This window comes from Artibeus jamaicensis, unplaced genomic scaffold, assembly GCF_021234435.1.
Source record: "Artibeus jamaicensis isolate MK-2021 breed Jamaican fruit bat unplaced genomic scaffold, CSHL_Jam_final contig_519, whole genome shotgun sequence".
Classification (NCBI taxonomy): Eukaryota; Metazoa; Chordata; class Mammalia; order Chiroptera; family Phyllostomidae; genus Artibeus; species Artibeus jamaicensis.
Window position 1 is genome coordinate 53,253,417 of NW_026521871.1, and position 15,274 is coordinate 53,268,690.

Consider the following 15,274-nt stretch of genomic DNA (forward strand, 5'->3'; position numbering starts at 1 on the left):
CTTTATTTTAAATTTTATTTATTTACTTATTTTTTAATTTAATTTATTTATCTTTAGAGGGGAAGGGAAGGAGAGAGGGAGAGAAATATCGATGTATGGTTGCTTCCCTTGCTGGGAACTGGCCTGCAACCCAGGCATGTGCCCTGACTGGGAATCGAACCTTGATCTTTTGGTTTGCAGGTCCGCGCTCAATCCACTGAGCCACACCAGCCAGGGCTCAAATCTCTTAAAGAAAATATCATCACCTCAAGTGTAGGAAAGAACTTCTTAAAACACAGCAAGTACTCACTGTAAAGGAAACACACAATACATATGATATAGCCAATCAAACCTAATTAACAACTTCTGTATAATAAAGATACAGAATGAGTCAAAGCACAAGCCATAAACTTGGGAAAAAATATTTGCAAAAATTATCACCAGCCCCGGCTGGCGTAGCTCAGTGGCTTGAGCGCGGGCCTGCAAACCAAAGGATCAAGGTTCCATTCCCAGTCAGGGCACATGCCTGAGTTGCAGGCCAGTTCCCAGTGAGGGACACATGAGAGGCAACCATATATCAATATTTCTCTCCCTCTCTCCTTCCCTTCCCCTCTAAAGATAAATAAATAAAATCTGAAAAAAAGTTCAGAAGAAAAAAAAATTCAAGGCTCCTGCTAAATTATGGTTCAGACCTTTGCTTGACAAGAATAGAATGTAAAGGGTTTCTGTTTAAAAAAAGAATTATCACCAAAACATAATTATATTTTTAGAATATATATAAGAAAACTCCTAAAACTCAAAAAGACAAATAATTTTCCAGCAGGGTACACACAGCGTCCACAAAACAAAACAAAACAAAAACACACACACAAAAAGGAAATTTTATTAAAAAAAAAAAAGACAAATAATTTAATAATTGAACAACACATATAAAGATACTTCAGAGAAGAGGAAACAGAAATGGCCAATAAATACATGACAAGATATTTAATCTATTTAGTAATTAGATGAATGCAAATTAAAATCACAATGAGCTACTGTTACATACTCAGCCCCAAACTAAAAATTCTGACAACTGCTATATAAATGTAAATTTAAAATTTAAAAAGAATTTCTGTAAAATACATGTTTTCTGGTGCCTAGCAGATGATTATGTGGCCCTTTTTCCTCCTAGCATGACAAAGACAGGCTCTGACACAGGGATCAACCAGCATTTGAACTGGTATGGCACAAGAGTCACTAGAAAACAAAGTTCTGACTTTAGAAGAATTGCCGTATCTTTGAAGAGTTATCCCCACCAACTCCTATGCCCCATTAAAAAACAAATCTTTGGCTTCTCAAACAGCATTTAAACATTATCAAGTAGAAACCATTCCAGTACCAAAAATCTATTATTAGTCTTCACAGCTAATATTAATATCAAAAGACACTGTCTCAATATTTATTGGTAAAATTTTATACTCACTCGCCAAGAGAATACACTTACTCCAAAAGCCCGTGGTGTCCAAAGTCAGAAGTACGTGACTTGAGCACTCTTTGACTTGCTCAGAGAAGAGAGTAACTCACACAAGCCACTTACCTATCATCTGGCCTTTTTGTTCCTCGCTCATACGCAGAAGAAGGTGGTGAGAGGGAGCCCCTCCGTTTCCTTTTCTCTTTGTTTTGAGTTTGTTTGTCTGGGTCTCTCTCTCTTGACCTGTTAGGAGTCTTTGGGGTAGCTGTTTGTTCTCTGAAGCCAACAGCATCCCTTCCTCGTTCAGTTACTAAGGGAAAAGGGTTGTTTAAAAAAATTTACTTGGTAAAATTTTCTCCATCATGATAGTTCATCAACTGTTAATAAAATTCTGTGCAACAAATGGATCTATAGACTCCTCCCTATATTCCAGTCCTGAATCTGGATGAGACAAGGTCTTGTGAGTGTAGTCTACTGCCTGAAAGCCTCTTCCGTGAATGCTTTTCTAACCTCCCTAAAGTGTCAGTCCAAGCCTTCAACATTTTTAACAAGTTCTGTGCAACACAACATGCAAGATACTCCCATTACTTCTGGCAAGGTAGTGTGCGTGGCAGTTCAAAATGTAAAAGCCTTGCACTGCCCCTGTAACTCTGCAAATTTACAATTTGCAAGCTAATCATAGAAACCAACAGGAAATGTCTCTTTAATAAAAAAAAAAAGATTAGACAACTTTTTTTTTTGTAACTAATAGAAGACTCTTCTTATTTGCTTCTTTACTCAAAAAGGGGGAGCTTTTTGTCCTGGCTGGGTTGCTCAGTTGGTTAGAGTGTCAACACAGACACCAAAAGGTTACATGTTTGATATAACCTGTCAGGGCACATGCCTAGGTTGCGGGTTTGACCCCTCGTCAGGGGGTATATGGGAGGTAACTAATCAATGTTTCTCTGTTTCTCTCTCTCTCTAATATCAATAAATATATCCTCTAGGAGTGTAGGTTTTAGAATGTTTACTCTAGAGGAAGTGAATAGAAGCACAGTTACTGAAGACCATGACTTCAAGGAAACCAACAACAAAGATGGTATAAAGAGATACCTCCCTGGACAAAAATTCTTTAAGAAACCATAAAAAAACAAGTTTTCAAACCTTTACACCAAATATTTCATTTACCTAATTATACACTGTCTGGTTTCAAAAACAAAATAGTTGAAGGTCTTATCAATTACCTCTGCATATTCCCAAAATTATGTTTGTAAAGTTACATACACAGAATATCGCTGAATACCTACCTGTATTCTCCTTTTCAGTTTGACTTTTCTTTGGAATTCGATACACCTCCTGCAAAAAACAAACCAAAAGAAGCATTGTTAGCATGGAGTGGAAGTGGTGATTGCTTTGAAGCTGAGTGATTTCACACAGCAACAAAGAAATGAGGAGCAGGGTGGTATTTAATTATTTTCCAAAATTTAAGTTGTATCTGGCTTTAAATAAGAATATATCCCAGTCCCTTAAAAACAAGTAAAAATATATAGCACAAGTGAAAACATTTTAACATCTACAAGGCTTATATGATCTCATTAGTCAAGTAGCAGTCTGAGTAACTAGGCATTATATTTCTAACATGAATACACTTCCTGATAATTTGTGTATGCTTCCTGCATATAAAATTCAGTCATCCATAATGCCTTTATTGAGATTATTCATAAGAACAATTCTAACATCTCACTTACTACCTCTCCATAAAGAGAAGAAAAGGTTAGTAGTAACTCAGCTGTACAAAAAAACACTTCAGAAAAATTGTGTGTGAAGACAATTCCTGCTAGCAGCATGTCTTTCTATAAATGTATAACCAACTTGGCTAATAGTCAAATGTAGTATCTACTTTCATACTGTTGTCATTTTTTAAAAGGGAAGATAAACATTCGATCAATGTTGCTCTTGAAATAGCATCTAATACTGTACCAAATGGTACTGTACCATTTCCTGAGAAATGTAAAGTGTGTTTTAGGCCCTGAGGTACCTTTCTTGCTGCATAAATCTAAGGCCTAGAACCAGTTCTGTTCCCTTGCAGTCCCTCACTGTTGTGGTCCTTTGAGTAGCTCTTGGGCACAACACTTCCTACCAGTCATCTTACTAAATGGGGAAATGACAAACCCACACATTATCAATGGTACATAGGATACCCTCCCTTTATAGTAATCTCATAATACTGAGTATACCTATATGTCTGGGTAATCCCACTTTTAAAGGATTGCACTAAAAAAAAAATCAAAGAACTCCTCCTCCCACATGATTGTTGACTCTAGCAAATTCATAGAAAATGAGAAATAACCTATATGGCACACAAGCAGGAAAGGGTCGAGACGTAATATTCAGTTGCCATTAAAAATGACAAATGAGGATCACACAGAATTAGAACAATCTATATGAATGCAGTTTTTTTAAAAGATTTTATTTATTTATTTTTAGAGAGATGCGAAGGGAGGGAGAAACAGAGGAACCGAAACATCGGTGTATGAGACAAAGATTGGTTGCCTCTTACATGCCGGCAACCAGGGACCCAGCCTACAACCCAGGCATGTGCCTTGGCTGGGAATTGAACCAGTGACCTTTCAGTTCAAAGGCCAGCACTCAATCCATGAAGCCACACCAGGCGGGGCTGAATGAAGATTAAAAAAGTAATTCCACAACATACAGAATATGGTTAAAATCATTAATCTTGAAAGGAGCACCATCTGGGGGACTTATGTACAAATGTAGTAGCTTTGCCCATCCTCTCCTAGGCTGTCTTTCCTCTGCAGGGCTTCCACTACAGTGGAGATTCTCAACTCTGGCTGCACAATTAGACCATTCCAGGGAACTCTGATTGAATCTAAAACTCTGAGCATGAGTCCCAGGCACCTGTATTTTTAAGGAGCTCCCAGTGACCCTGGATGCCCAGAGAAGACTGAGAACCACTGAACTACTGGCTTCTTTTGGTAGCCCTTACTCACTATTCACAAGGAAAAATCTGAGAGATAGAACTATGTGTATGCATGCCTGTCCTCAGCTCAGAGCACAGTGGGCCTCCTCTTGGGCTGCTTTCGATTTGAGAGAGGGTATATTCTAATCTGCTCCTCTGCAGAATGCCTGAAGTTGTCTAGCAGTCAGTGTCTGCCTATAAACTGAATCAGGAATGAAGGCAGGAAGGACAGAGCTGATATTCTTAGCTCTGTCTGATTCCTCCTGTCTGCTTCTCAGAGGGGTTACCAAACTTAGGAAAAAGTTATAAAGCAACTAACTCATCGGCACCCACCCACACTACAGGAAGAAAATTAGGTATTCTGCAAACCTAGGCACTCCAAAAGATAACATGTCCGTTCATGAAAGGTAAATAGAACAGATATAACAAGGGATGCCTGTGTCGACTAAGAATTACACAATTTTAACCTACTTAGCTTCTTTTGCATAAGGTCTTGGCATTACAAGTATTCATTACAAATACTTACAGAAATTTATTACACAGACCTAAAGTTGGGGACCCATTCTGTGGTGGCTGTTAAGTACCAGAGGAAATATTTCTCAAAGATACACTCTTAATTTCATTCAAAAGACCTGAGCTATTGCTAAGTAGAAAATGTACTCTGATGTTCACAAAATGGATGACTAGTGGCCAAGAGCAACTGAATGCTAGTGTGTACCTAACACCATGGAGAACAAGTTCTATCAATAAACACCTAAGCACTTACGAGTTACTAACTTGACCCTCCTCTACATATACTCAACACTGCATACAGAACTTAAACAGGAAACACAGACTTACTCTGAAGCCCTGAAAATACAACTAAATATTTCCAAAGTCCCACAATACTGAAAACAGAGAAGGAAGCAGCCATGTGAAGATTACTGTACCACTTCTTAAGATCATTCCAGCTTGTGAGCAGGTAGCAATAGTGTCAGCCTACATGATATGGAAGTCTGTTTGGAATAATGTCACACCTGCAGGCTGAATTGGCTTAATTTACGTTAGCCCTTTATATGTAAAATGGCTTTACTTAGTTAAAAATTCTACTCAGGAGACTGGCATATTATGAAAGAACACTGAACCGTGAGTCAGGGAACGTGGGTTCTAGGACTAACCCTGCTCTCTGAGGGTCCTAAAAGAATATGGTTTAAACTCCAACTAGTATTCTATTTTATTAAAGATTTTATTAATTTTTTCAGAGAGAGAGAAAGGGAGGGAGAAAGAGAGTAAGGGAAACATCTATGTACAAGAGATATATCGATCGGTTGCCTCTTGCATGCCCCCAACTGGGGACCTGGCCCACAACCCAGGCATGTGCCCTGACTGGGAATCAAACCAGAGACCTTTCAGTTCACGGGTGGGCGCACTCAATCCACTGAGCCACACCGGCTAGGGCCAACTAATATTCTTTACGCATCTCCCTGTTTTATTTCTTTTGTGTCTAGGTGCTACTACCTACTTAACATAGACACTCATATACACTCAAGCCATAATTCTTCAGGGCAAAGATTATCTCATGCTTTGCTATGTCTCTAGCACCAAGAATAGTGGTGGACACATAACACTCAATTACTGTTGAATGGACTAACAAGTGAAATTCTACTTCTAATTTGTAGAGATCAACCATATATTGATAAATAAACTCGAATTACTATATACATCATGCTTTTTATCACTAACCCTATATCATCATTGTCTTTCACCCCTGACTAAGAGCACTATTTACAGGCCTCACACATAACCACAAACACTGCATATCTCCAGAGTCAGGAATAAGTGTGCCTCTGCAACATTTCAAACTCTTTTCAATGCTCAAAACAATCTACCCTTGGCCAATCACTCTTCTTCAGCAGAAGGCTCGAAAATCAATCTTCAGATACTATCTGATAAACACTGAGTCATTGAGAGGCTCATGTACCATCAATGCACCCAATATTCCTTCTATAAAAATGTTAAAAGTTGGTGGTGATGTTATTTGTGGAACTATGATTTGCTCATTTATATAACAACTACTTGAGCAACAACTATGTGTAAAAAGCAGGTATGAAGGTTCTCCTATGTTTTGGACCCTGGAGATGTACAGTATCTGTTGCCAAGGGTTCACAGACTAATAATAATCACAGCTAATGTTTCTTATTATGTGTCACATCCTTTAACTGCATTCTTGTGTATTCTTGAACTGCTAAAAGGGTATTATTTCTATCTCTACAGTATATGCAAAATAGGCTCAGAGAGGTTAACTCTTTATTCCAAGGTCATACATACTATGACAAAGTGAGTTACATACTGCACCTAGAGTCCAAGCTCAGGTTGTCTCTGTACAAAGCACAAGCTCTTAACCACTATAACTATTGCCTCAAAAGCACTCAGGACCTGGCTGGTGTGGCTCAGTGGATTGAGTGCCAGCCTGCCGTCCAAGGGGTTCCTGATTCGATTCCCAGTCAGGGCACAATCCTGGTCCCCAGTCCGGGGCATGCAAAAGGCAAGTAACTACATACCAATGTTTCTCTCCCCCCCTCTCTCCTTTAAATTAAAAAAAAAAAGCGCTCATGAAAAAGAAAGTAAACATACACTTTCTTATGATATGTATATATGAAATTTAAGTAAAAAAACAACAGAGGGATACTAAAACTTGTTTGGGCCTTAAGAGAGAGGACTGGGAAAAGCATCCTGAGGAGACATTTAACTTGTCTTGAAGGATGACTAAGAGTTGTACGTAGAAAGAAAGAGGTGGATGTCTACGGCCATACCACCCTGAACGCGCCCGATCTCGTCTGATCTCGGAAGCTAAGCAGGGTCGGGCCTGGTCAGTACTTGGATGGGAGAAAGAAAGGGGTGGAAAATACAAATGCAGAAGACTGAACATATGCATTTACTCCAAGTTTATACCTACATCTTAAAAAATGATAGAAGAATGAAAATGATATAAGCTCATCTACGGTATCTTTTTTAAGAATATTAATTATGTGGTACTAAGTGTGTATATGTAAATATTTTATTTTATTCCACGCACTTTTATGTTTTTTCTTGATGATTCACACACAGAAAAAAAAATCCTGCATCCATAAAACAAGATGCTCTTATAAAAAAAGACACAAGAGTAAGAATAAATTCTTGGTAAGTAAAACTATGACAGGAAAAAAAAAAGGGTTGAGTGTCTTCCAGAAAGCAGAGGAAAAAAAGAGGGAAGATGGGAAATTACAAAAAAAAAGGATTAGGAGATAGGTGCCAGAAGTGTACGTGTAGTGGCAGGTATGCCAGAAAGGAGAGGAGAAACTGACAAGAGACATCATCAAAAAACAATACGTGAACATCTTTTAGAACCAAAAGACAAGAGCTGCCACATGAAAAGGGCTCGCGTACCTACCACAGCAAAGGAACTGAAATGGCATCAGACTTCACTAACAACAATGTAAGCTAGATAATGATGCAATGATATCTTGAAAACTTTAAAAGAAAATTTATTTCTTAACGATAATTATAGGATCTGCCAAACAAGCAAGAAAAGAATAGACTTGATCAAGTCACCTACTAGGTCACTAAGCGGGCCTAAGCTGGAATGTTTTCATCCCACAGTTTCGAAAAGTACTCATTGGAAGTTTGTTGGCAACGCACTGCAGCACATTTTTAGCATGTCCCGAATGAACCGCTGGAAATAGGTTATAAAAACAGGATCAAAACAAAATTACTAACCAATATTTTATAAAAAACACTTTTCCTGAAAAGGGTAAAAATTTAACACTAATGTAGGCTGCTCGAGCTAATGAGTGTAATTAATTTTTTACCTTTATTACATACATATCAGATTATCTGTTACATGGTAACATTTACTTTTTAAAACTAAGTCTAGATTATTTCATTTTTCCTTGCTGGAAAGCACAGATGAAACTGAGTATGTGTCAACCAAATCATTTCTCCTATTTTTCCTAAAGTGATAACAAGACTAAGAACAAAAAAGACTGTGAGCGAGCTGCCACTTTCATATCTGGAAGAAGCAAAAGAGCAGGAGGGAACAAAAAGAAAATTTAAAAGAGGAGCTATGAGATATGAAGACCAAAAGTTCAAGAGCCAACTTCAGGAAAAGGAGTCCTAGGAGAAAAGGAACTATTTTAAAAAATAATGAAGATGAGCTCAGTTGGTGAGAAAGTTGTCCAGATACAGCAAGGTTGCAGGTTTGACCCCTGGTTGGGGTATGTACAAGAATCAACAGAGGAATGTATAAATAAGTTGAACAACAAATCAATGTTTCTCTCTCTAATGAAAAAATTTAAAAAAAGAAAAAGAAATGATGAGCTTTCCAGACCTAAAAAACTATAAAAATACTTCTCATTAAAAAAGCTAAGAGAGCCCTGGCTGGTGTAGCTCAGTGGAATGAGCGCCGGACTACAAAGCAGAGAGTCACTGGTTAGATTCCCAGGCACATGCCTGGGTTGCAGGCCAGGTTCCCCGGTGTGGGGAGCAGAGGAGGCAGCCACACATTAATGTTTCTCTCCGTCTTTCTCCCTCCCTGCCCATCTGTCTAAAAATAAATAAATAAAATCTTAAAAAAAAAAAAAAAGGCTGAGAGAGTCAAACAGAAAATAAACTATGACCTAGCAACTCTAACTGGGATTATATGCCCCCCAGAACTCTCCTATTGGCTCATATAGGAAAGTGTAAAAAATGTTCATTACCACAATGTCTATGGTGGGAGAGATTTGATGGCAATCTGAGTGCCCATCACTTGGAAAAGGATGAATAAAATGTAGGCGGACACCACAAAATAAAACACTGAAATCAGACAAAAAGGACTAGAAAGAATACAAAACAACATAATAGATGGATCTTAAAAACAAAATATTGAAATTTTAAAAAAGCAATGAGGTAACACAGTACCATTCAGATATACTAAAAATACATGCAGAAAAAGTTATTTAACAAAATCCAACATACCTTAATGATAAAAATGCTCAACGAACCAGGAATAGAAGGGAGTTTCCCAACCTGATTAAGGGCATCTATGAAAAACCCACAACTAACATCATACTTAATGATGAAAGTCTGAAAGCTTTCTCCCTAAACTCAGAGCAAGACAAGGATGCTCCTCTCACTATTTCCATTCAACATTGTACCGAAAATGTTAGCCAGGGCAATGAGGTAAGAAAAGGAAATAAAGGACATCCAAATTGCAAAGAAAAAAGTAAAACTATCTCTGTTTGAAACTGAAATGATCTTGTATGTAGAAAATCTTGAGGAACCCCCCCCCCGCCACACACAAACCTTATTGCAAGTTCACCAAAACTGTCTGGATACAAGACAAATACACACACACACACACAAAATAATTTATGTATACTGGCACTGAACAAGCCAAAAATGAAATTGAGAAAATAATCACATTATTATGTTAGCATAAAAAATTAAACACTTAGGAATAAAAGTTTTAATCAAGGAAGAGCAAGGCTAGGGCACTAAAAATCACAAAACACTGGTTCCAAGAAATGAAAGAAGTGTCCCCTGAGGAGACACTTTTCTAACTTCAGAGCTGGGCTCTCAAGAAACCAAAGGTAAAGGTAGTAAGAGTCAGTTTCAGTTTTCATCCCTATTTGAGAAGCTGCTCGTTTTTATGGACCTCTTGCCCCAGAGAGCCCCACAGTTTTGCATACTTTCACGCGCTTCTGAAAACATCCTGACGTTCAACCATGAATCACAGGTGGAAAGCTCTGCTGCACTAAGGAAAAAGATACTTGCTTGAACAAAACATTAAAATGACGGTTTCTATGATTTCAGAATTAATTTGGATTTATTACAGCTTTAAAATCAAAAGCAGATTAAGATAAACCTGAAAATTATTCACCATAATTCCATGATTTCCTTAATAAGAATATAGAAATCACTATTCGTTGGATCAGAAAAAGGAGTGGAAAGAATATAGAATTTAAATCAAAAGACCTGAATCCATTTTTATTTGTCACTTAAAAGCTAAATTACAACCTCATGGACTTGTTTGCATTCACAGCTGATAAAAACATGACCCCAGCATCCTAGGGAAACTCAGATGACCAGGAGAGATGCAGTCTCTGCTTTCGCACAGTGTACAGTTATGAAATGTTATATACAACTGGGAAGGATGTTACAGGAGCAGACAGAAAAGGCAGAATACTCTGTCTTGGAGGACTGGGGAGGGCTTTCCTGGAGAAAGGAGGAGACATCTAAAACAAACAAAAAGGTGTTTTCAGGAATGAGTATGTTTAGGTATGTACGAACATTAGTAGTGCAGGCCCACTGATAGGCCACAATGGCTTGAGGTAAGACTACATAAATGAACGAGACCAGGCTATGTCATGACATGTACACCTTGTTAAGAAAAGACAAACTTACTTTTGATAATGTAATGAGGAACCATTTAAAAGTTTTAAATAGGATAATGACAGGAACACATCTGCATTTTCCAAAAGACTACTCTGGCTACTAAGTATAGCACAGACTATTGGGGGCACACAGTCATTCAGTAAAATAGATAACTTATTGTTATAACCATTACTATGAAGATACAATAATATAAAAGTAACTTATGGTCCATGCCCTTGAAGATCTCATGGTCCAGTGAGAGGAAACAAGAATTTACACAAGTAATTTAAGTAATCTGTTAAGATTACTTCCACTGTATAGAAATACAGAAAAGGACAGAGAACTACAAAGGAGGAACTGCAACTGTAACCCTGAATAAAGGAAGATTTTTAAAAAAGATACAAAGAAAAGAGAGGATATTCTAAGCAAAGAGAACAGCATATACAAGGACATGGAAAGGTTAACTTACAGTGGAGCAAAATCAGGTTTATGGTTGTTCATATGGAAAATAATAGAATAATAAATAATAACATGAGAACAAAGTGTTTCACAAACTCACAACCATAAACCTACTTCTGCTCCACCCTACATATAAATAAACAGCCTAATCTGACTCATGAGCTTAATGTTTAAGTAAAATTATTGAACAAGAAGGTTAGATAAACAGAAGTACCACCCCTACTTATTTATTTATTTCCTCATACACTTAAACACATTGTTATTTTAACAATGGTAGTCTGTGTGATGCCATCAGAGATCATGATTATTGATCACATCTGTGTTTTTAAAAAATAACACTGTAGCATAATTAAACATAATATAAATGGGGAAAAGAATGGGAGCAAGAAATACACATAGGGGGCTGTTAAAATAGTCTAAGCAAGAAATGACAAGACCCTGAATTAAAAGTGGCAAAGAGGAGACAATATGACCCACTTCACAAGTAGGACAAAAGAATTCTCAGGTACCCTAAGAAATGCCACCTTTTTAAGGGACAGGCAGAATAGAACATTAGTGAGAATCCCAGAAGGAAACTCAAGAAAGGGTGTGGTATCGCATTAACAGAAGGAAAATGTAAGAAATGAGAGAGGTTAAGTATTCATAAGTACACACGTTCATTCACATACATACAGAAATATACATATGTATGTATTTTTTAGTCTGCTGACAGCTCCTACAAGTGATGCCCCAGTAGCAATGACTTCATCTAAAGCCTGGATCCTGGTTTCTAAATATTGTTTCCTACCACAAGAAACCAGAGCTTCTTAAGAGAAATGGCTGATTTCAGGGCTGGGTAAGGGGAAGTACAAGATGAGCCTGAAAGCATATTAAAAAAATAAAATGGAGCCCTGGCTGGTGTGACTCAGTGAATTGAACACTAGCCTATGAACCACAAGGTCGCTGGTTTGATTCCCAGTCAGAGCACATGCCTGGGCTGCAGACCAGGTGCTGGGCTGGGGGCAGCAAGAGGCAGTCAACTTATGTTTCCCTCTAATATGGATGTTTCTCTCCCTTTCTTTCTCTTTCCCTTCCCCTCTCTCTGAAAATAAATACATAAAATCTTTAAAAAAATAACACATATAATGGAGATGTCAAAAACAAATGGAAAGGATTATAGAATCTCTCAATGCCAAATAAGGGGCAATTTCATTTAAGCACTGAATAAATAATGGAACTAATGAATCATAATTCATTGAATAAAAACAATAACTCATGAGTCTAAACTGATATAAATCAATGAATAAAAAACTAAATGGAGAAGCAGGGAAAGCTCTTATATATGAAAGAATGGCAACCAAAAAATACAGACGTAAAGGAATGACAGATTAGAAAATCACCTGGCAACCATCATAGTTATGTGATTCAGGCAAATTCACTGGATGTTGAAACTAAAGGATAAATTAAATAGAAAAACAGGATACTTATATATTTCCAAAAGTGCTCCTATGTGATACCTTTTAATTAAAAGGGGAAAAACAGTAACTTGACATTGGAGAAACCTGGTGGACATCACCTTTGTTAAGTGATCAAAGTTGATGATGCCAAAAATGGAACAAATCAACATCATGTGAAGAATACTACTGTAATATTCCTAACCAAAAATGTATAACCTAAATCCAAAGAAAAGAAAACCCGGTAAGCCAAAATTGAGAAATATTCTATGAAGTTAAAAAGTATTAAAAAATGTGAAGTTTATAAAAGCCAAGAAAGACTGAAGAACTATTCCAGATTAAAGAATTATTAAAGTAAGACAATTTAAGGTAACTCTTGCTCTCGGATTACAGTCTGGAATAGAAAAAAATTTCTTTTGCTATAGAGAACATTATATGCACAAATGGCAAAATTTGAATGAAGTCTGTTGATTAAACAGTATTGTCATTATAATTTATTGATTTTGATACGTCTACTGAAGCCATGTGGAAGAATGTCCTTGTTTTTATGAAATACCCTTGTATACACTGAAATACTAGGGGCAGCAGGTGTCTTATCTGTAACTTACTCTTTTAAAAAAAAGTTTAAAAATTTTAGAAAAAATGATATGGTAAATTTGGTAAAATGTTGAGGGATCTGAGTCAAGGGGCTAAAAAATTTTTAGACTGATTTTTTCTACATTCGTCACTAAAATGTGTATTACTTGCAGAATATATTCACAAGAGTATGCTTATAGTTTTCTGGTATGTGTAATATTATTTAAAATTTAAAAAATTTAAGGATAATTTGTATTTTTAAATTGTGATTACATATAAAACTACATTATAACAACTTATCTAAATTAAAAAATTTCTCATTTCAAACTAACTTGATCATGGTCCTGAGGAAAAAGCAATATTCCTTCAAGGTCTCTTCTAGGCCAGTAATGTATATATTCTCTCACTTCTCAGACAGCCTTACATCCAAATAAAGTAATTTTCCCTAAACAGTCATTAAAAAAAAAAAAGCTAACTTCATGCCCTATAAAAACATCATTATGTCTTTAAGGAAATGAAGTTAAGAGCTCACTCAAAAGAACTATTAAAATGCCCTGGCTGGTGTGGCTCAGCGGATTGAGTACAGACCTGCGAACCAAAGGGTCGCTGGTTCAATTCCCAGTCAGGGCGCATGTGTGGGTTGCAGGCCAAGTCCCCAGTGTGTGGGGCCTGTGAGAGGCAACCACACATTAATGTTTCTCTCTCCCTCTCATTCTCCCTCCCTTCCCCTCCATCTAAAAATAAACAAAAGCTTAAAAAGAAAAAAAAAAAGAATTGTTAAAATGACTTCACTCAATATTAGCATGTTTAGAGTGTTTAGAGTGGCCGAACTCTGTACTTTACTGTTTAGACCTGGTGTTGGCAAACGCATCCTGTAAAGGACAGGACAGTAGATATTTTAGGCTTTGTTGGTCATCCAGTCTCTAACGCAATTACTCACCTCTACCGCTGTAGTACAAAAGCAGCCGTAGAGAGTATAGAAATAAACAAATGTGGCTGTGTTAAAAAAACTTATTTACAAAAACAGGCCATGCTGCAGAAGGGGGCAACCCATGATTTGTATTAAAGTATTTTTCTAATAATAACAAAAAGGACTACTAATAAGTTTAAAGCCACATTTGCCATTTACTAAGGACATAAAAACATTTCAATGTTCTTAAGGGAGTGAGTCCAAATTTTAAAGAAAAGGATAACCAATATTGATCTTTATGGATACAGAATTCTCTCTACTAAAAATTTATTACAGAAATCCAGGGGCCATAATTTCACATAAAATATTAGTTACAGACCACATTTCCAAGCAGTGATTCAAAACTCTCCAGTTTTTTGTGGTTTTTTGGGGGGGAGGGGGGCGGGCTGGGATGGGAGTAAAGGACAGAAAACTATATTGAACAACAATTAAAATAAATTTAACAAAATTAAAAAATTAAAAATTAAAAAAATGTTTGTTGTATTAAAGATAATGTCTGGAAAGAAAGATGAAAGATAAGAATAAGAATGGTCATTAAGAAGAGTCCGGCTTATTACATGCACAGAATGTTGTCTCTAAATCATCTAATTCAGGTGTACTTGTAACTGCCTGGAATTCATTATAAAGAGAGATGCACATCCTATAACCTAAGTGTCTACAAGACAGGCTCTGGAATCACTAGCCATCAATCTCTTGGGTATTTAATTACAACTGAAACTGTGAAATTCACAGGGACCTTACCTCTTTCTCTCATGATCCAAATGAATGAAGATTTTCCAGTCATGTATAATTAATCACCACTCATAACCAGCTGTTTGGCCCTGTGAGGTCTAGGGTATATTTTCAGCACCAAGGGTGATGTACAACAATTACTTTTTCAAACAGAAATATATGTACATGTCCCTGCTGAAAATGTAACCCAGTAAATTTGCTTGTGAAAGTGAAGACATGCTCATGTGTAGCAACGTGTTAGAGGTGGTGTTTCTTGTTTTGGTCTACTTTAGGCGTCAAAATGTGTAAGCCTTGTGGAGCCAAGGCAAGGCAGTGATCCTGTGTATAGAGGTATAGAAAAA

The 15,274-nt window shown here is 36.9% G+C and overlaps 1 protein-coding gene across 3 annotated transcripts in view; it reads right to left on the bottom strand.

The window, feature by feature from the left end:
* The window catches only part of SETD2 (SET domain containing 2, histone lysine methyltransferase), a 108,132-nt gene that overhangs the window by 19,027 nt on the left and 73,831 nt on the right, over positions 1-15,274 (bottom strand). For all 3 annotated transcript variants that reach the window (XM_037130199.2, XM_053669064.1, XM_053669065.1), the window contains exons 13-14: positions 2,719-2,767; positions 1,559-1,742 (exon numbers count right to left, since the gene is read on the bottom strand). In XM_037130199.2, coding sequence (XP_036986094.2) covers positions 1,559-1,742; positions 2,719-2,767 — 233 coding nt within the window. The remainder of the gene's footprint in view (positions 1-1,558; positions 1,743-2,718; positions 2,768-15,274) is intronic.